We start from the raw sequence: 22,917 nt of genomic DNA, 5'->3' as shown, positions 1-22,917 counted from the left end.
AAATCATCCACATACAATGACACAATCAGGAAGGTTTCTTTCTCAAATTTCTTCACAGAGAATGTAGGTTCACTAATGCTCTTTTCAAACCCCAGCTTTGACAAGTAAGCATCAAATTTGTCATACCAGGCCCTTGGAGCCTGTTTTAGACCTGTTTTAGACCATACAAAGCCTTCTTGAGCTTGTAAACTTTGTAATCTTCACCAAGAACCTTAAATCCTTCTGGTTGCTCAACAAAGATCTCTTCCTTGAGAAATCCATTCAAGAAAGCGGATTTGACATCCAGCTGGTGCACTTTCCACATCTTTTGAGCAGCTAAGGCAAACAACAGCCTTATGGTGTCCAACTTTGCAATTGGTGCAAAGGTTTCAGAAAAATCAATGCCATACTATTGACTATATCCCTTCACAACTAGCCTCGTTTTGTGTTTGTTCAGTGACCCATCTATATTATGCTTGATCCTGAACACCCATTTCACACCAATAATTTTTCTGTGTGCTGGCCTGTCAACCAGCTCCAATGTATCATTCTTGTGAAGCATTACCATTTCTACTTTCATTGTTTCTTTACAGTAGCCCTCCTTTGCAGCCTCATCAAAGTTGGAAGGCTCAACAATAGTCATATCACATCTTTCATAGTTGTCCTTATAGTCCTTGTACCTTTGACAGGTACATCATCATATCCTTCCTCAATTTCAGTTTTATTCTCAACATGCTACAAATCAAAATCCTGCTGGTCTTGCTTAAATAAACTTTCAGTTCTTCCATTCCATTTCCAACAACTGCCTTCATTGAACTTCACACCTCTACTCACAACAATCCTTTTAGTGGATGGATCAAAGACCCTATACCCTTTTTCTTTATGTTGCTTTAGCCAACGAAAACTCCAGGAATGGACCTTTTTTCCAACTTGGTTCTCTTTTCAGCTGGTACGAGTGTGTAACATAAACAGCCAACCACTTTCAAGTGTGAGACAGTATGCTTGGGTCCAAACCAAGCTTTAAATGGTGTTTGGCTTTTAACTGTATTTGTTGGCAGTCTATTGAGTAAATACACTGAGGTATTTACTACCTCAGCCCAAAAAATGTTAGGCATTTTCCCTTTAAACAACAAACACCTGGCCATCTCAAGAATAGTTCTATTCTTTGTCTCACAAACATCACTCTGCTGTGGTGTGTAGATGGTGGTTAACTGATGCTAAATTCCAACTTCATCACAAATCTTCTGAAACTTTTGAGACACATATTCAGTCTCATTGTCTGACCTTAATACCTTCAGCTTACAACCTGCTTGATTCTCAGCTAAGGCCTTAAACTTGCAAAAGAAATCAGCCACTTTTGACTTCTGTTTCAAAAAATTCACCCGATAGAATCTGGTGCAATCATCAATGAACAACACAAAATACCTACTGTCATTTAAAGAGGAGGTCTTTATAGGTCCACAAATATCAGTATGGACCAGTTGGAGCCTCTCTTGAGCTCTCCAAGCTTTGTTAACTGGAAAAGGTAGTCTGGTTTGCTTGCCAAGCTGACAGACCTCATAAACTTCATTTTAGGCTCAATTCTGGACATGTTTTCAACTAGACTCATCTTATGCAGCAAACCAAGTGACTTGTAGTTGACATGCCCCAACCTTTTGTGCCATAAACATGATTCATCAGTCAGAGTAGTGTAAGCCTTTACTTCTAACTGATTTACATCTAAAATGAAGGATTTGTCATGCATAGCTACTATCACAAGCTCTTGACCAAAAAGATCCTTAATCACACAAGTTTTTCCTTCAAAGATAAGGGAGTAATCCTTCTCTAACAACTAACCAACACTAAGTAAATTCTGGTCAATATCAGGTAAAAAAAGAACTTCTGAAATTGTTTTGTTACTTGATTGAGTGCAGATCATAGCTTTTCCTTTGCTTTTGGCCTCAATGAACTCACCATTCCCAATTCTGACCTTGGACATAAAGCTGGTATCTAGTTCCCTAAACATGCCTTCATCAAATGCCATGTGATGAGTATAGCCACTGTCAATCAACTAATTCTTTCTGACCTTACTCGAACTTGCAAAACAGGAAGCAATAAAAACATGCTGCTCCTAAGCTTGAACATCCTCAGCAGCTTGAGCTTGATTCTGCTGCTGTGGTTGTGTTTTTGCCTTGTTTTTACAGACTTTTTCCATGTGACCAAGTTGCTTGCAACTTCTACACTGAATGTCAGGCCTAAACCAGTAGTACTTTTCTAAATGAGTGGATTTCTTGCAGTGAGTGCATGGTGGAAACTTCTTTTTAGCAGCATCCTTCTTTTCCTTTTCTTTCTTTTCAGACCAAGGTTTCTTACCCTTGTAGCTTAAGCTCGAGCTTGAGCTTTCTTTACTTTTAGCCTGAAAGGCTCCTTCAGAATGCTCCTCCATCCTGTTTTCCCTTCTCTACTCTTGTGTATAAAGAGCATTGATCAGCTCTGTCAAGGATATAGTTGATAGGTCCCTAGAGTCCTCCAAAGAAGAAATTTTTGACTCATACTTCTATAGAAAGGTTGTAATGACCTTTTCAACTATTCTTTTGTCACTAAAATCATCCCCAAGAAGCCTAATGTTGCTAACTGTAGCCATAATCCTGTCAGAATACTGCTTGATGGATTCAGACTCCTTCGTCTTCAAATTCTCGAAGTCCCTCCTTAGGTTGATCAACTGATGTTGTTTGGTTTTATCTGACCCTTGAAACTCTTCCTTGAGTCTGTCCCTTGAAACTCTTCCTTGAGTCTGTCCCAGACCTGCTTTGGAGTGTCACAAGCCATTAGCCTTGTGAAGATTACATCTGAAACTCCATTTTGAAGACATGACATAGCCTTATACTTTTTGGCATAATCTTCATTGTGCTGCCTAATTTGAGCTATAGTAGGATTTGCTCTCAAAGGGTGGTCGCTCTGTGTCAGCTTGAACAACACTCCACAGATCATGAGCCTGCAGGTATGTTTTCATTTTCACAGCTCAATTGTTGTAGTTTTCACCAACAAAAACAGGTGGTGGTGGTCGTGAGAAACTTATTCATTTTGCAGCAACTAAAAAAAACCAACAAAGACAGCTTCTGTTTCTTTTCTTTCAAGCATAGAACACTCAAATGAACAACACATAGCAAAAGGCCCTCAAAGATGACAAGCTATTGATACCATTTGTTGAGTTATATTAGCATCCAAAGATCAAAAACAATAAAATTTGTGTTTGAAAGATGAAAAACAGAAGCAAAACGGACGTTGGTTGAGAGAAAATTAACAACTCTCATTACTTCAATAAGCAATGTTACAATGTACATAAGTAGCTTCTTTACATTGGAAGAAAACAAAACATTGTTTGTGCTAGTATCTAAGCTGTAAAATCAGCTTAATGATAACTTAAGAGGCTACTAAATCAGCTAAGTACATGACTAATCCTTAACAAAACAAAAATTACAATCAAACCAAACATAAGTCACATGTTACAAAAGGTTTTAACAACCAAAATACATATTGGACATTTGCTTGCTGTTGTATTGTTGCCAACTTTCAACACATTTTCTTTTCATCCAAAACTGGTTAACTCTACTAATTTAATTCTTCAACCTTGTTGTTAATGAATTGCTTAGGTTGATGCTGAATCACAGAATAACTGTCTTATTTCCAAATCTAGACGATTGTTTATGATTTTTAATGGCGCTAAGGTGCGTATTAGCTTGTAAATGCACACATGAAAATATAAGGGATAAATGTAATTTTGATAGCCCAACTTGTCACTTAACTTGGTAGCATAATTAGTTTTGACTGATTTAGCACATTCAGCCAATCAGGAAGCAAGATATGGAATTCTCTTTATCTTAAAATAATATTTTAACTAAAACTGTTATAAATAATATTTTATTATGGATTCCCATAACTCTCAAAATAAAGTGATGTGGGTTTATGCCTTGTTATTCATGAATGATGTTATTGTTCCATCAAAACTGTAAATGAATAATGAGAGATGGTATGTGCATGAAATTCTATTTTTTAAATGAGATGTTGAGCAAGTCATTGAAATTTAATGAAAGAGTTAAGATACAATTGATATGTTAATAGAATTAGGTGTACTAACAGAAGACCACGTTTGGCATGAAAACAGGTAAATTTTGTTTTCTGACGTAATACATAATCCCTAAATGTTTTGGTGTATGGTTGGATTTGCACTCTGCAAATCAATCTAACATTATTAATAATTTTAAATTTTAGATGATATTTTTAATCCTTTATTAAAATTAATTTATAAATATTTAGTATTGAATGTTTTATAGTATAAGATATGAATATTTTAATAACTTGTGTAAATTAAGTATAACTTCATTTATCCCTTCAAGCTCCAATGTACCCCTATCCAGTCATATATATATATATAATGTATGTAATTTCAAATTAAGTATTAATTAGTCGTTCATTATTATTAAGTTTATATAAGATATAAGTAATTATAAAATATTATCCTATTATAAAATAAATTCTAATTGTCAAACGGAAATGCTTCTATAATATTTTGTAACAAAATTTTTTATGATATGTTTGTTTCAATTAAAACAACTTGAAAAAAAATTCAAATCAAAGAGCAAAATTGAATTTTTATGCATAATCATCTAAACACTAAAAATATCAATTTTTCTAGAAAATCAATTAATTAATTTTACAGAAATTATTTTTGAAAAGTTATTGTTAACCAAACAAACACAACCTTAATTTGTACTAAAATTTTAAATATCCAACAATTATGATTTTTGAAATTAATATTTTATTTTATTATTAAAAAATTATTTTCTGTTTGCAATATTTCATACTAATTTATTTATTGTCCGGTCAACCCAAGTTTTAGTATATTGCAAAAAAAAGAAAAGAAAGGCATTATATGAAAAGATCCAATCACACTAATTCCGTAATTTTTGTATGATTATTGTTTGAATAATATATGCTAAACAAAAATTATATATGATACACAATAAATTTATAAATTAATATTTTACTTTTGAATTAATTATATTAAGAAGAACTAACTAAATCTAGTTGATTAAGAAGGACAATATTGAATATATTTATATTTTCATGTAATTTTTTTGCATCAAATTTAAAAGTAACACCATCAGTAAATATTAAGTGTAGTGGTAAGGCATATTATATTTTCGAAGAAAAAACACGAGACTGAACTTTAGAGACCATAAGCGGATCGTTATGGTGACCTAGGCCCCCTCAATTTTTTGCCAATTCTCATTAATCTCACAAAAAATTCTTATTAAACTCTTAAAAGTTTTAGAAATTTTACTAGATGCCCCAAAATTTAACCACTAGATCCTTCACTATCAAGAAAGATAGCTATGAGGTTTCTTTGTTGGTCTAAATTCTTAGAAGAGTTTCAACCGGATATGCTTGCTTATTTCCATTAAAGGTTTTTTGATGGATTGATATATGATACTAATGAAGATGGATTTCCGTGTGATTACAAACAGGGGTGCATCTGATTTTGATTTTTCCTAGAAAATTATACACAAACAGAATAGGTATACATCAATTCTACACTCCTTCCACATTTGAGTTGGATAAAACTTCATCTACACGATTGAGTTTTAATCATCTCAACTTGGTATTCAACAAACAACTGATAGCGTACCTTCAAGATAACGTATCAGCTATAACGTTAACATTTCCCCTTTTATACTTGAAGATATAGGGAAAATTTTATAGCAACTCCACCCATTTGACATGTAAATGTTTAGCTTGCTCTGTCCTCTTAAATACTTCCAGCTCATGAGGTAGCAAATAGTGCTGTCAGCTCTCTAATGCTCAAATCAAGGCATACAACTCTTTATCGTAGATGGAGCAATTGAAAGTCCATTTAGCTTCTCATTAAAATGGGTTATGGGATGTCTATCTCGCATACGTATAGCTATAATCAGGGCATAGCTAGGGGTTGGTAGTGGCCGACCCTTAAAATGGAAATTTTTTTATTTAGGTCCTTTAATTTTTTTTTTTAAATTTTAAATTAGTAAAGGTAAAATTACACTTTGTCTCCCTAAAAATTATAAAAATTTGATTTAATCCTTTAAAAATTATAAAGATATAGGCTATTTAAATGGTAAAATTGTATTTTTACTATTGTAAAAATTAAAATTTAATTTCGGCCCCCCTAAAAAAAATTTTACCTTCGCCCCTGTTTTAGAGTATTGTATTTTCTATTAAATATTATTTAATCAAGCCTTATTCGAATAGAACTCAATTATTGTTTCTCTATAAATAGGAACTATGTGTTGAGCAATTTACAACACTTCTCATAGGACGCTATTTTGTCAAAAAAATAGTGGCAATTTATTTTAAAGAATAATTCTATTTTTCGAGAAAATCGCGTAGTTTCCATTATAGAGAGAATTAACTTTCCTACTAAAAGTTAATAAAGCTTTTCGTTCTATGTGATTGGTTTAATAAACTTTGAGCCCACACTCAAAGTAGTTCGTGGTTCGAGAATAATGTAAAAAGTGGTTCGGTAGAAAGTTGGGACTGACTTTAGTCTGCCTTGTACAAAGCACAGGTATATTTCGGGTAAGTTTATTGCTATAAATAACACAACGGCTAGGTTTTAAAGAAAATTTTCAAACTTCCATTGTACCTAAAATAATTATTTTTTAAACTGATTTTTCCAATAGTCCAGCTGGAAAGATACCTTGTCTTAGGTATTGGAGCGGATAACTCCTAGAAGATAGTGACAAATGTGATTGATTGGATTGATAGTACATCGAACAGGACCTAAGTAGAATATATACTAAATTCATTATGGATTTATTCACTTGTGACATTCATAGGGTGGCATATCTTAGTCTAAGTAGATGATAGACTAAGTATGTGTGACTCGTATACTTTGATGTAAAAGAAAATAGATAAGAAATTGAAAGCCGGTACATTGGGTATACGACTTTTGCAGCATGGAGAATTGTTCCACAACAATGGAATTCATAGCCCAATAAAAGATAAATGATATCCTCTCATCGGCATTACATGATAAATGAAAAGTAAACATGACCATGGGTCATTTGTCTTTGTGATAAATGATTTAATAACTATTCGATATTAATTAACTTTTCATGAAGGAAGATGTAATGGTTACCATGAGATAATATAGGATCATATTGAGAGAACAGATTTATCCCAAAGCGATTAAGGATACCTTATGAGAGTAACACAATTATGACAAAGTCATTAAACAAATAGTTAATAACTAGCTTTCGTAATGGTATATAATAAGGGAGAGCTCAGCACGATACTTTAGAGGAATGGCTTTGTGACTAAATAATGGTGTAATTAATAATAAGCGTGAAGTTGAAACTTAATTACAAATTATGTGAGTTTTAATTATATATGTCTAATCGGTTCCTCCGTTAACTCAAGATAATAAAATGAATTGCATGTAGAACCAATAAATACAAAATGAATAAAAACAATAAAGAAAGAGAAAATAGATCGCATGTATCTCTATCCATGATGAATGCGTTTTCTCGTTGAGTACAAAAGATGACTTAGTAATTAATTTAAGTTCTTCAAATTAATATTTAATTAATTATAATTAAATATTTGAATTTCAAGTTGGAATTAAATTAACTAGTCATCATGGATTTATTGAATAAGAAAATTATATATATTTTCCTTATAAATTCTATTACAATAAAGTTGTTATGACTTTAACGGAATTAGAATTGGGTTAAGAAAATTATTTAATTGATAAATTAATTTATTTAATTAAATTAATTAAATTAATTGATTAAATAAATAATATTTTGAAAAATAGAAAATAAATATTGGGTTGGATAAATTATAAGTGTTGGATAAAAATCTAGGAAGTCCATATAATTGACTCAATATATGAGAGGCACAAAATAGGCCCAGTTAGTACAAGAGGAGGCAAACACTAGTATTTACTAGGGCATGCCATCACCGCCCCTATACTCCTAATTGGAGTAAAAGTTGTATTTTCTATTAAAAATTATTATCTAATCAAGCCTTATACGAATGGAACTCAATTATTGTTTCTCTATAAATAGGAACTATGTCTTGAGCAATTTACAACACTTCTCATATGTTATTATTCTATCAAAAAATAGTGGTAATTTATTTTACAGAATAAATTTTATTGAAAAATGCATAGTTTCCGATTATAAAGAAAATTAACTTTCCTATTAAAATTTAATAAAGTTTTTCATTCTATGTGACTAATGTGATAAACTTTGAGCCCACACTCAAAGTAGTTCGTGGTTCGGGAATAGCGTAGAAGGTCATCTGGAAGAAAGCTGGAACCAACTTTACTCTGCCTCATACAAAGCACAAGTATATTTCAGTTAAGTTTATTGATATACATAACACGACTCTGACCCTCTAGCCCTCTCTGTAACAGCCCATTTTTTAGTGGTGTCGGAAATAGTAGTTTCGGGGCCACAAATTCAACGAGTGAATTCGTAAATATTTAATAATTAAAATATTTTATTATAATAAATTTTTATTTGATAATTTATGTTATTTAAACAAATAATTAGGTTCAAGTGGTAAATCATTAAAGTCAAATGGTTTTGAAAAATGAGGTTTCAGGACCTTGTTTCTATAAACCGAGTCCCTAAATATTTTATTATTTATGGAGTGTTATTAGGGTTATATTAAAATTTGGTTAATAAATTTTAGCGTTTAAACAGTTAATTAAGTGAAAAGGACTAAAGCTGTAAAAGATGTAAAAGTTGAATTCTACATGTAAAAGGGGTCAAATGGCTATGAAATCTTAAATTAAAGGACTTAGTGAGTAATTATACCATGTATATTGATAGTGGAAAATTATGGGCATGGTTTTATCATTTTATAAGCAAATAAAATAGGGGCAAAATAGTAAAATGAAAATTAAGTAAAACATAAACTAAAAATCAAGACAAAATTATTGTCATCTACAAGCTACCACTGATTTTAGAAGAAAGAAAACATCATTTTTGAAGAGCAAGGTTTGCCAAGCTAGGCTTTATGCATGTAAGCAATTTTTTATTCCGCTTTTAATGATTTTTATGTTTTTTAGCTTGTTTTAGCCTAATCTAGCTAGCTTGAGGGTCAATCTGTAAAATTGTTAAAATTACAAGGACTTTCCATGAATTTTTTAAGTGTGTTTATGGATTTATTTGATAGATTATTAAGCTTGGTTGTTAAATAAAAGTATTTTGTTAAGTGATTTTTAGTGATTTTAATGTTAAAGGATTAACTTGTTAAACAAGTAAAATTCATGCGATTTAATGTAAAATTTTGATGATTATGGGCTGTTATGTGAATAATAGAAATTTTTCTGGCTTGGTTAATGATTAAAAATGGTTAATTACAAGTTCCGGGTTTAAGGACTAAATTGCAAAAAGGATAAACTTTAAGGGTAAATTTGTAAATTTTTATTGTTAAGGGTTATAAGCTAAATTAATTATTTTAAATGATGGAATGGGATTAATTGAATAAAAATAATTATATAGATCAAGAAACGACTCGAACAGACACAAATTACCGGGGGGGAATCAAAGTAGCAGATTAGTCGTTAGATCATGTTAGGGCATCATTTTGGTATAGGTAAGTTCATATATCATTTTAAAGTATTAAATTTAAATTTATAGTGTTAATTGATATTTTTACATCTGTATTAATGAATTGATGGTTGGAATAGTGTCGATTGAGAAAAGGAAATGACGATGATTAAAATACATCATGGTATCATACTCGAAGAGGAAAAAGACCATGGTTGAAAGATACCATGGAATTACATTCGGTATTTCTTAATAAATGAAAAGGTTGAAAAGGACGATATCCGAAAAGGATATCAAATGAAAAGGTCAAAAAGATTAGTAATGAAAAGATCGGTATTTCATTCTTCAACCAACCGCTATTCAAGTAACATGTTTCGGTGTGAAATTTATTATAAGTTTGAATATAAGACGAACATTTTGATTAATATGGTTTGATAATGAACGTTAATACCTTAATGTGATTATATGTATCATATGTATATAAATATGTTTCCTAGTTATTATAAGGTTGAAACGGAAATATATATTATTAGCTATGCTATTACGAAATGAAATATATGAAGATGAAGCGTGAAATGTAATGTAATGTAAATGCAGGTGCATAGTATATTATGAATATGGTTGAGGAAGTTGAAACTTTGATATGTTTTATGCCATGTTTTAGTGAAGTTTATTAGTGTTATGTTTCACCAACAAACTCTATGAGTTGTTGTGTATAGGAAAGGCATTTGTCTCACAATGAAATGAATCTATCTTTACTTGTTTTATTTAATGTATATGGTAAGTTTAAGTTCTATTACACGAGCTTACTAAATATTAGTTGATTACGTAGTTGATTTTCTTTGTTTCCGTAGATCATTGAAAAGCTTAATCAGTTGGAATCTCATCGGAGCATGATCAGACTATTCAAATCTTGTTTTGGTAAATATTTGGTATATAAGTTCAAGGTTATAGATGGCATGTATAGGGCTTGTTTATAAAGGGAGTTCTTTATTGTATTACTTAGTCAACTTGGTATGATTATGCCCTTTTGTGTATATGTGTTTGTTTGCGTAATGTTTTGGTATGTTTGTGTCTTTTGGTCACTTTAAGTACTTTGTAAATATGTGGCTTGAGACATGTTCATATGTGGTGGAAATGCTTCAACTATGTGTGAGAATATAGATATATTTGTTTAGGTTATAATGTATGTTTGAATGAATTGGATAGGTTGTGATTGAGGTGTCATAAGAATGACACATTGGTTAGATATAAGATAAGCATGAAATTGGTATGTTTTTTGATGCTTGATGTATGTTTTAAACATATGAAAGATGGTTGAATTAGTGTATCTTAGCGTGCAAGCTTTGTGTTTGAAATGGCTTGCTTTAGGGGCAACAGATGCTGCACACGGCCTAGGACACGGGATGTCACACAATCGTGTGCCACACACGACCACCTCACACGGTCATGTGTCTTTTAAATTTTAGGTGCAGGTTTCACATGGCCTAGCACACGGCCCACGACATGGCTGTGTGACCATATTTCGAATACACACACGGTCTAACACACGTTTTACGACACGACCGTGTGATACAAGTCAATGAGTTACATGGTTTAAGACACGAGCTAGGACACGACTGTATGTCCCTTAGTTCGAATGTCCACGGCCTGTGTTATGCCACACGGCCGTATGACCCCTATTTCGCAAATTTTCAATTCTACCTTGAAGTTTCTGTTTTGATTCGAAAAAGTCCTGATTGTTCCCAAACTGTTTTTAGGGCCATTTAAGCCTAATTTAAAGCCCGTAAAAGTATTTTTTCCATAATTAAATTGTGATAACAAATGTTGATATGTGAATTGCATGTTAATCTCCATTTCAATGTTAAGGTTCTGTATTGTACAGTAATGCTCCATAACCCTGAACTGACGGAGACGAGTTAGAGGTGTCACACTCTCCCGACGACTAGGTCTAATTAAGGCCCAACTTTTATGATACAGCGTCGTAATGACACCACGAAGTGACCAAGATCAAATTCATTACAGTAACAAGCTACAAATTACCTTGGAACAATGCTATGTTGTAGTTGTTGGATTCATGGTCTTTAACCTAATTCCATGAGGTTTTTTATGTAGAGGATCCACTATGTAACGATCTGGTTTCTAGTGGTATCGAAAATTACAATTTTGGGATCCCATTTTTGTAAACCGAGTCCATAAATATCATATAAAGACATTTAAGAAATTATTATATAGATAAATTGAAATTTGGATAGTTAATTTAGCCAAATTATTGATTAATTATGGTTCAGGGACTAAATCATAAAATTTTATTCGCTATAGATTTTAATTAGGAAAAGGCTTAGGGACCTAGGCATTAATTATCCAAATGACTAAAATGGTAAATAAACCAATAATATATAATGGTTAGTGGATAATGATGAATAATCCACTAAGTTTGATTAAAGTAATATTAATATAACAAACTTTAATTAAGTTAATTAATCTTAAGTAATTAATGTATAATATAGGTATATATACTGACCAAAATTGAAAAATAAAAGAAAAACCTTTAAGATCTTTAAACATTAGTTCCTCAAATTGGTAAGCAATTTAAGGCCTTTTTTTTTTTTTCTTTTTCTTTTTTGTAGATTTGAGGTCATAGGAGCTTGATTTAGCTAGCTCATGCACCAATTTGTAAAATTGTTAAAGTTTTGAAAGTTTCCATTATTGAGAAATGAATAATTTGGTGTTAAATTGATAGAAATTAAGCTTAGTTTAAGAAAAGGACTAAATTGTAAAGCTTAATTGTTAGTTTTGTACATTAGGGACCAAATTAAATAAAATGTAAAATTAACATGAAATTTTAGTAGGAATAAGAAATAGAAGGTCCCTAATGAGTAATTGTGAAATAGAATTTCAATCAAAGCTTTAAATTGAAAGTTATGTTTGTCCCGTATTTAGGGACTAAATTGAATATATTGTAAAATATGATTGATATTGTGATTGGTTCTAATTTGAATGGAAACTGATTTTATTTAGCTAACATTGACACAGAACCATTGAGAGGGAAAGGAAAATCGAAAGTCGACGATGAGTAGCTCGAAGTTTCGGTTTGTATTTCTATTATTCAGGAACCATTTATTTTTCTATATGTTTATGTCATTTTGAATTATATGGAGTCAAGGTAAGTCATTAATGGTTATTTGAGCTGAATTGATATATTTAAGATTGATTATCAAGACAAAGACTAAATTGAATAAAATAGAAATTTCTTAATTTAATTGATATTAATGATTGGCATGGCATTGATTTATAACATGTTGTAATATATGATGAATTGATGATTAGTTAGAAATGATAAAGCATGATTCGAATTGTTTATAAAGAATCAGAAATTTGGTTGCCCTATTAGCATGCCATATGGTCAGATTATTGATTGAATACATCGTTGTCAGGAAACCCAGGGTGGTAGATTGCTCTTATAGAGTCATTGTTTTCATGCAACCCGGGGTGATAGATTATTCAATTGAAAAAATCATTGTTGTCGAGCAATCTGGGGTGGTAGTATGTACATGTATTGCATCATCGTTGCTAGGTAACCTGAGGTTATGGATCCATGTATTCGTTCTGAGTTTGTGTTGGTTAATAGGGTTACAAACGAATGAATTGCTTAAATGATATGTGAAGTGATATATGAAATTGAATTGTAATATGCGAAACGAATTGAAAACGAGCCTTAGGGGTCGATTGAGTACGAATAAGCTTGTGGACTCAAAAATGATTCAGAATTGTAACATGGGATTGAGTATAAATATATATATATATGAGTTCAAAATGATGAATTTATACTTGTGAAATGAATGGTATGTTTAGATACTCAAGTGATGAATTAAGTTGCAAAAAAAATGAATATGTGCAAGTTAACTAGAAATGATAATATTGACTTGAATATGTAAATGAATTGGCATGTAAGATTGGTATAAGCATGACTGTATGAAATTGAAAATGTTTGACATAAAATGGTATGAGATTAGATTAGGAATTGATTATGTTCATTTTGCATAAGCTTGTTATATTGTCTTGAATTATAGATTTACCATTGAGCGTATTTGCTCAGCGTATGGTTTGTTTTTCTCCGTGCATAAGTAAATTAGATTTCGATAGTTCGAGCAATTGATCCAACATCCAGCAATCAATCCCTGACTCAGCAAAGTTCATGCAAATTTTATTTTGTTCTAAGTTTGGTATGTACCTAGGTTGAGTCATTTTGGTATAGTATGATATTTATGAATTTTCAGATGTTGGATGTGGTATTATGAAGGTAATATATGTTTGATTCATGCAACTTAGATTGTTACAAATTTTGGCTAATGTATAAAATATGTAATGGTAACTTGAGTGAATGGGGATGTATGAATATATGCATGTATTCTTATGTCATTTGGTTTATATTAGTTAATGAAGTTACTTAGGTGATTAGAAGAAAATGATGGAAGGAAGGGAATCTTTATATATTTATGAAGGTATTATAGTTTAATATTGAACTTTTTGAGAATGTATGTTTAGCTAAAAAATTGAGTGTTGGTATATGCTTTGGTTGATTGAAATTTGCAAGTTGAGGTTCATTTAGAATTTACAGAAACAGTATGTAACGTCACGATGACTAGTGAGTGTCGTCACAATGAGATCAAGACTCCAAGCTATGGAGCGACTAGGAACCCTGTCGTCACAACGAGGAGCCCCCAAAGTCGCAACACTAACTCGGTATTTTAAATTCTTTACAATTTGGTCCTATCTTGATCTAGGGTTAGCATTGTAGCTTTTGTAAGCTCGATAGGACCCGAAAATAATTATATATCGTATCATATGCTTAAATTATTTGCATTTCCAAGTTAAATAGTGTTAATCGGGTATATTTTAATCGTAGTTGCTTGAGTAACGAATGTGGCACTTTATAGCTCGAACCCGACAAGCAGGTCAGGTATAGAGTGTTACACACTGAAGCGACAACTGCAAAGAATATGACTTATGTCATTGCTTAATAAAAAAAAAACAATAACTAAGAACTGATTAATCACCAAATAATCTTCAAATAATAACCACCCAAAAATGCTTTATCTAAATAGGCACTATTGAATCTGATTATCTTTAGATAATACTAAGCCCAAATAGCTATTGCATTATTAATCAAAGAGGTCTTTATGATGGTGTCTTATACAAATAGAATATTTCTTCCTATATACTACCTAGAACAAGGCTAGTCATCTTATAAACATCAAATAAATTATCATGATTTTGCTACTTAAATAAATCGAAATAAATCACATCAAAATTATCATGTTTTTATAACAATATACGAATTGCTATCAGAATATTAAAAAATATGTGCTAACATTTAAAACTACACTTTGAAGCACACCGTCGGCTGTTGGTTTGACATTTTGCAAGAGCCAGAGAGGTATTTAAAAGTATTTGTTTACTTGGAAACTTTGCTTAAATCTAGTCTCTGTATTCTGCGAAAATTATGAATTCAATCATATAATTTAATTTATTCATCAGATAAATTCTTTAAGTTCTGCTACTTCCAAAATTTGATATACCAAACACGTTATAATATGTATAATGTCATATCAATTTATTATTCACTTAATAAATTAACAACTACCATTTATGCCAAAATTAAAATTTCAAAGTTCAACAAGTATAAAACCAAATAAAATTTCAAATTTCAAAAAGTATAAAAACTAAAATAATCCAATTGACCAACTCTACAACTATACACTTTGTACAAAATTAATAATTAAATTTAACTAAACAAATTTAACTTTTAACTAATATTTTCTGCATTTAAGATAAAACTTCAACATTAAAAAGTATCAAATTAAAATATAAAATTAAATCTTTAGGGATCAATATCTGATGAAATGACTGTTATTAAACCAGTGGGTAGCAGTAGATCAGCATACATCATTCCCTCTTTTACATTGTAAACATCATTTTAATTTGGGCCAAGCCTAACAGATAAGCAATACATTTAGCAGATTCTCACACCCAATTGTGGGCCGCAAAAAAGACATTTTCATCGGGTAGTAAGGAGCTGGTATAAGAAATATTAGAGAGAACAATTTCAAAGCGGCAAAAGAAAGAAATCTAAGCTATCTGTTGATTGAATTTTTACAATCATAGTAATACTCTGAATAAACAAGAAGCTGACAATACCTTCAAAAACTTCATATATCCAACATTCTTTGCTCTGCACTCCGCTCCAGGTTTTGGATGAGAGATCAGCTAGCTAATCTTAAACATTCCCTTTTCCGGACCATAAATAGCAATCTCCCTTGGATCAATTTTGCACTTGTTTCTTCTGCAGTAATTTTACGTGATACATTAGTAGATACAAACATTTATCCATCCCATCCCCCTTGAATCATAAGGACTCTGGGCTTGTAGAGGGCCTAATTCTAGAAGGCATTCTTGCCGGTTCTTGAAATCGACCACCAAACTTGTAATTAGAAGTAGCCTTGGGTGTTATCGACATTTTCTTCAATGCATAATCAAATTCATCCATATCAACACCTTGCTCATCAAAGCTCTTTCCGAACTCATCATTCATAATATCCTCATTTTCATTTACAAAATCCTGAACCAAATCATCATCACTGCTGCCATCATCATCATCATCATCATCAAAAGCATCATCGTATGTTGGTTTTACCATTGACCAGAAGACAAACATCGGACGGATAAAACTGTCATTTTTGGGGGGGAATTACGAGGAAAGCAGGAAAAACAAAAAAAAAATAGCACTGTCAACAAAGCAGAAATAAAAGCAAGATTCACCTTCATTTCAAATAAGGCAGTTATTTTAGTAGATACATACTAAACCATTATTTACTCAAGAGAGTTGAGACTAAACCATTCACAAATAAAGGAATGCAAACCTGTCACATTTTTTCAGCAAACAAGGGTCGAAAGGAAAGAATGTGTCGAGCCTTTCCAGGCCACCAAATGCCCTTGAAAGTTCTGACTCTAGCAGCCCATCAAAAATGAACGTTTTACACACAGTGAATAGAGAAGCTGCTTTTGCCTGTCGCAGAAACTCTTCCACAACAGATGGAAGGCATACCTAATCATGATAGATTATTGGGATTAGACCGAAAATTCAATCAATAATTGCGATAAATTTAGGCCTGCTCATATGCTATAGAAATAAAATAGGACGGTCCGAATGTAGTCTGGAAGCGCCGTTTTAGAATCGATAAAAATTTAGGGATGACTAGAATCCATGTTACAGCTTAGCCGCAGGTTGTAATCTTCATGAATTTAAGGTCAAGCAACAGTGCAACAAAACTATTCCTTACCTTCAAAGGATTCAATTTGTGCTTTAGGACTTGTTCCAATGGTATGAGAAGTTCTGACTTCAAGCGTGGAACATCCACGAAAACTTTCATTCGAAAGCAGAGGACATACATAATAGCCTGCAACAGATAGTAATAACTTCAGTATTATGGATGCTTTTGTGGGCCAGGCAAGAAGTCAAAAGAGCCAAAGATGGAAAGAAGATCAACAACTTCATTTTAGTAATATTCCTAATTAAAATAATTCATTTAGGAAGTATTTTATTGCAATTAAAAGTAATTTTTAATTGCCTTAATTATAGTTTCTTATTCTATAAATTAATTTTAGTTTCTTAGTCTATAAAAATAGAACCTTACATAACCTCTATTTAAGGAGACAATTCTTAGTAATAAAATAGAACAGAAATTAGTCCAATTTATTGAGGTTTACGACTCTCTCTAACCAGTCTAAGATCTAGTAATTGCCTTTGACGAGTTCTACTATTATACTATTAATCATAGGTTCTTCAGGAAGTACAAATCGAAACAAGGCTAAAGCTTTATCTATTGAAACAGGTTTCCCAAGAATAGCCTGGTGACACAATCCACGACCCATGAATGTAACATTCAGTTTCCTAACAATGAAGTAATGCAATCCAAGTGTAAACAATATCTTAACAACCACTTTTTTCCCTTTTTTTTTGTAACAGACATTTTTTTAGCATCTTTGTTTCCAATTAAGTATAAGCCTTAAGAGTTGCAACATCAACCTGGCATCCAGAATAGAAAACTCGATGTGCATTTGGATTTATATCACCATCATGGGCTTCGCAGTATTCCAGGCACCAATCCACCAACCTAAATTTCAAAAGTGTAAAACATACAACATTAGCATTGAACAATTACATTTTCATTCACACCAAATAGTCAGAACAATGGTTGAAGTCAGTTAAAGAAAGATGGATCTGAAAATTTTATGATGAACCTTTTTAACATGCTAGAAATAGAAGAGGCAGCCAGAAACTTCGCTCGAGATAAGTAGCTAGCAAGATAAGATACAGCACTCATCCTGCATAAAACAGAAACTAATTAGCATAAGAGATAATCTAATGAGGGAATTTATTTTCTTAAGCTTCAAATCAAACAGTAGACTGCTAATCAAGGATAAGAGAAAGTATATGGAAATAGGCTTCTAAATGTGAGGCAAAAAGATGACAATGCCTCATCAACTTCTAGCTGATTGAGAGACATGTAAAATAGGCTTTGTTTCCTCAGTAGTATAAAGCAACAAGATAACAAAGTCTCATTGACTTCCAGTTGACCAAGACATGTAAAATAGGCCTACCTTTCTCAGTAACATGTATAGGCTTTCTAAGCACACACCCCCCCCCCCCAAAAAATAAAAAAAAGAACATCAAGATTCCTTGCTCTATGGACCCATGAGGTCCCTGGCTGGAAGTGCACAAACAATAGAAAACTGATTAACTTAGAAGCTGCCATAGGCAGAATAATAAAATGTACCCTTTTACGTTGTTAGACATGGCAAGTGGCAACGTGTCGGACCAAGTTAGAAAGGACTACAAAATCATGCACATAACGAGCATCTGAATGTCAATACTTCACGTGTTAAAGTGCACCAGATCGAGGTCCCAATTGCTCAACCCCATACAGATCAGGCAAGAGGCATGGATACACACAAAGAGAGGGAAAAGGGAAGTAGAAAAAAGTATTGTAGTAAATACATGATTGAAATTCTATGTATATTTAAAACTTAAAAGGCAAGAAATATATGCCCCAAAAACGCGGAGACAATATTCATTAACCCTTTCAAATAATAAAAAACTGACCTGGTTGGTTGGGGCTGTGAGTCTTGAACAAATAGATCTGCCAGCACTGTGGCAAATCTCATACCACAGTTTTCAGGATCTAATGCACAAGCATAGAACATAACAAACTGCAGACATTAGGTAAAAAAAATCAGATGAATTACCATACAAGTCATGCTGGTCTTATTGCTTGTATTAAGAAAATTTAACCAAAAAAAAATAGTACCATGATGTTCATCAAGAATTAGAAACGGAATTTCAACAAACTAAACAACATATGTGATGACAATATGAGTATTACCTGAGCAAATTTTGACTTGTAGGCACTTAGAACTGTTACCCGAAATGACTGGAGAAGTGTTTCAAATACCTACCACAGCAATTAAACAAACCTAAGACCGAACCAGGTAAAAGGATGCAGTGGGAGATGGAAAGATTAACTTCAGAAAATACCTTAGCTAAGCGGCCCTCCCTTTCACAAGATTCAAGATGTTCAAAGGTTAAAACCAGTAGGTTATCTAGCAGTTCAGCGATGCTGTTTCCAGCTAGACTCTTACGGCTTAATCGGAACTGCAAAATGAGCTCCATCATTTTTACATCATGATTATCATAAACTGGTTACTAGAGTTTTAGAAAAATATTGAAGTGCAAAGGATGGCCATTAATTCATCAACAACAACCTTGGGACAACACAAGCAAACTAAGAACCAAAAACATGTTAACTGTACCTCTCCAACATCTGGCTCAGCACTTTCCTCAATGTCATCCACATCTTCTAGCTCCATCTCAAATATGCCTTTACTAAAGTCATCTTGTAAAATGGCATCCCATCCAATCTCCACCTAAACAGAACTCCAATACATTCATTATGACATACAAAAGCCAAACAATTTTCTCATTCTAAGGAAAATTCAAATTACTTACATCTAGTTCTATCAGCCGGTCCACCACAGCCATAAGTATTGTGCTTCCAACAAGTTCTCCAATTTCACCACTCTCTAATTTTAACATGTTCTCCACATAAATTACTATTGCCTACAACGACAAGGGGATAGGCTTCAAATTCAATTGTCTTAACAAATTTCAATAATAAAATATGGCAGCTACAGGCACCAAAGCAACAGAACGTATGACATAATTGATCAGTAAATTGCATTTAAGAACTCCACCAAACTGAACAGATATCCAATAGTGGAACAATGGTATCTTACATTCTCATCCATCTAGGGACTAAAATTGATTGCATAAGCAAAACAGCATTGAGTTTTTAAGTAACATGCTACAATCAGAATATCTAAAGATATCTAAATATGATAATAAAAGGAAAATTTAGAAGGAAAAAAAATCTAAATTCCCTACTGAAAAAATTCAACTTACTCGGTCCTTATGATAAATTGTTGGCATTCCTTGGAGAACTATGGTCAATAATCTCAAGGGGGCAAGAGGGACATAATCAGCTATCTTTTTGAAAGCTGCATGCACCCGAGAAAGAACTTGTCCCTTCCTCTCAAGACCATGTGGCATTTTTAGTTTATCCAAGAAATAAGGTGGTGGAGTGAAATTGCTCACAAGCATACCCAGACACAAATCAAGATATTTTCCATTTGAAATAGCCTGCAATACGATGGAAAATAATTTTAAAGAAAAGGTGGAAGTAGGAAACTATGAAAACGAGCTGGGAAGTAAGCAGCACATACAAGGGACACAATAAGTTCAGCTAATGCATCTGCCACATGAGGCCCGTAGTTCCACATGCTCATACAATAAATCTGGAAGAATTGCCGAGGGAACAAGTAAATAAGGGGAACACACTGAAAATAGGCAAGGTGAAAAAGAAAATGAAAGAGAGGAACTTACAGCAGAAAGGAGGGAGTCATGATGAGTAATATCTATAGAAGATACTGCCCCAGCTAGTGCCTTCAAAGTAGTCTATGATTCATGTAATTCATAAAAAAGAAGACGAAGTTAAGCTTAGATACATAAGATAGGATGGTATGCATTGGAGTAATAAAAGAAAATGAACAGAAAGACACCTCGAGTAAGGCGACCTCATCAGGGGCAAGATGTTTGGAATGGTGCATGACCCCAACAAGCTGATTATAGCTGTTGTTATCACCCTGAAAAAATAATACAACATATAAGAGCAGTTGCATTAGAAAGCACAATAGAGAGAGTGTGTGCGTGTGTCTTTGAGCGCTTACGGATAGGACGGAGGCGAGAGCTTGCTTGACATGAGAAACTATTTCTGAATCAGTGAAATTGAAAACTTGATCTTCCTCCATCTCCGGGTATTTCGGCAATTCCAATCCCATGCTCTGTTTTAGGTTCAAATTAAGCTGCAGTGCAAAAAAAAAAAAAAGTTAGCTTTTTCAAACTTCTAAACATAAGGAGGCGGCGTAGCAGTGGCGCGGCTGCTATTAGGCGGTACCGGCGCCATCCACCACCGATAAAGACCTCAGTAGGGATGCGAACAAATTTCACATCAATAGCAGCGGATCACGGACACAAATAGAAGGTCCGCTATTACCGCTCAACCCATAGCTTTTAAAAGAATTGTCCTTCTCAACAAAGAAAGCAGAGATAGCAGTAGGATTGAAAACAGAAAATGAAATAAAGCAGAGTGATGCAGAGGCAGAGAGAAAAGAAAGAAATCTTCTTAGGGTTTCAAAACTTACCTTATTCAGTTTCCTTCTCCGTGGGAACTTGAAGGCAGGAGAGGGCTTGGGTCAGAGACTGCAGGAACAGGAGAAGCTTGTTGGCGGCGGGTGTTCAAAGAGAGATAGTTAAGGGTTTTTAATTTTTTTAATTAATTAATAGAAAATAAATAGTTTTAGGGATAATGCCATCTTTGGCCCCTTAATTTATCAAATATTTTATTTTGGTACTTTTTCTTTGAAAATGTCTAATTTTGGTACTGAAGTTTGATTCCATCTAAAATATTTAAAACATTTTTAACATAATCAACCAATAATATAATTTTACTTTTATGTAATTAATGTAAAGTAACATTATTGAAAAAATAACTAATTAATATAATTAACTCTAATATTAATTAAATGATAATTAAGATGTTTAAAATTCTTTTAACTAATACATCCATTTTACACCAATAAAATTAGCACAACTTTTTTAAATACAATTAGCACAAATTGTTTATATCAACTTTTTAATTAATATTTGTAAATTAAAATATAATTATTTTTAAATGCATAATTATCACAATTTTTATTAAATTATAATTATTTTTAATGTCACGACTTGATTTTACTTCAAATTTTTTATTTTTTAAATGTAAATTTAGTAATACGATGGAAAATAAAAGGTTTTCTCATCAGTTTATAAGTTTCTTCAAACTTGTGGTTTTATATTCACTAGTGTCACAAGTCAAAGTTTAAAACCGGTGACCATCGCACCAAATGCATCCAATGGAGGTCTATTGTTTAGATGGGGGATCATTTGGCCCGCAAGAATTGGCCCGATTCGGTAAACTATTGGAAAAGCCTATCAGATTGAAGCCTGGTTGGCCCGATAATAAAGATATGACAACTTAGGCAATCTTGATAAGTATGAGAACTAACCTTTAAAGATTGATAGGGAATCATATCTTTTAAAGATTAGATTTGATATGATTTGATGTAATCTTGTAAATCCTTAAAATCAAGGGATAGGTTAATCTCGTCCGTCGATGTAATGTAATCTTGACTATCGGTTTTTGGGGGAGCTCAACTATAAATAGAGAGCCTCCCCCTCATTTGTACTCACTCCATTCATTGTTTCATTATTCTTTGTGAATAAAAAAATATTGAGAGTATTTACTCAAACACCTTGTGTGCGTTCTTTTCTGTGGTTTTCTGTTGTTATTTGTGGCTTGTTTTGGCATTGTTTGCTTTTGTTATATAAATTGGTACCTTTGAGGAGTTCTAAAGGAATCCTAACTTGAGTAAAGGTTTACTTAGGCGAGCTTGGACGAACGGATCGCCTAAGGCCGCACCGGATCGCGAGACAAAAGATCTAGCCCTGTGACAAGTGGTATTCGAGCTATTAGTTGTGAAGGCACCATTGGGATGTCGAAAGAAGAGTTCGAACAAAGGTGAGCCAAAAGATCAGTCCCTTTGAGGGAGATGTTGTCGATTGTTGAGGAACACGTGGATAAACTTGAGGAGTTCATGGAAGATGTGAAGGAGTCACACAATGCGCTTGGTGAACACATAG

At 32.7% G+C, this 22,917-nt stretch overlaps 1 protein-coding gene across 1 annotated transcript; it reads right to left on the bottom strand.

Moving 5' to 3' along the window:
- Window positions 1-15,459: 15,459 nt before the first annotated feature.
- LOC105788057 (uncharacterized) lies at window positions 15,460-21,500 on the bottom strand. The gene is made up of 16 exons (XM_012614746.2): window positions 21,381-21,500; window positions 20,907-21,041; window positions 20,739-20,822; window positions 20,563-20,634; window positions 20,403-20,474; window positions 20,083-20,319; window positions 19,630-19,740; window positions 19,434-19,547; window positions 19,159-19,275; window positions 19,007-19,075; window positions 18,727-18,833; window positions 17,865-17,948; window positions 17,650-17,737; window positions 16,904-17,020; window positions 16,484-16,668; window positions 15,460-16,291 (listed from the first exon to the last, which is right to left on the bottom strand). The coding sequence occupies exons 2-16, from the start codon at window positions 21,015-21,017 to the stop codon at window positions 15,970-15,972; spliced, it is 1,890 nt and encodes a 629-aa protein (XP_012470200.1). The 5' UTR covers window positions 21,018-21,041; window positions 21,381-21,500; the 3' UTR covers window positions 15,460-15,969.
- Window positions 21,501-22,917: the final 1,417 nt, after the last annotated feature.

This window comes from Gossypium raimondii, chromosome 2 (assembly GCF_025698545.1).
Source record: "Gossypium raimondii isolate GPD5lz chromosome 2, ASM2569854v1, whole genome shotgun sequence".
NCBI lineage: Eukaryota > Viridiplantae > Streptophyta > Magnoliopsida > Malvales > Malvaceae > Gossypium > Gossypium raimondii.
The sequence above is the reverse complement of the archived record's forward strand: the minus strand, read 5'-3'. Positions and strand labels throughout refer to the sequence as shown.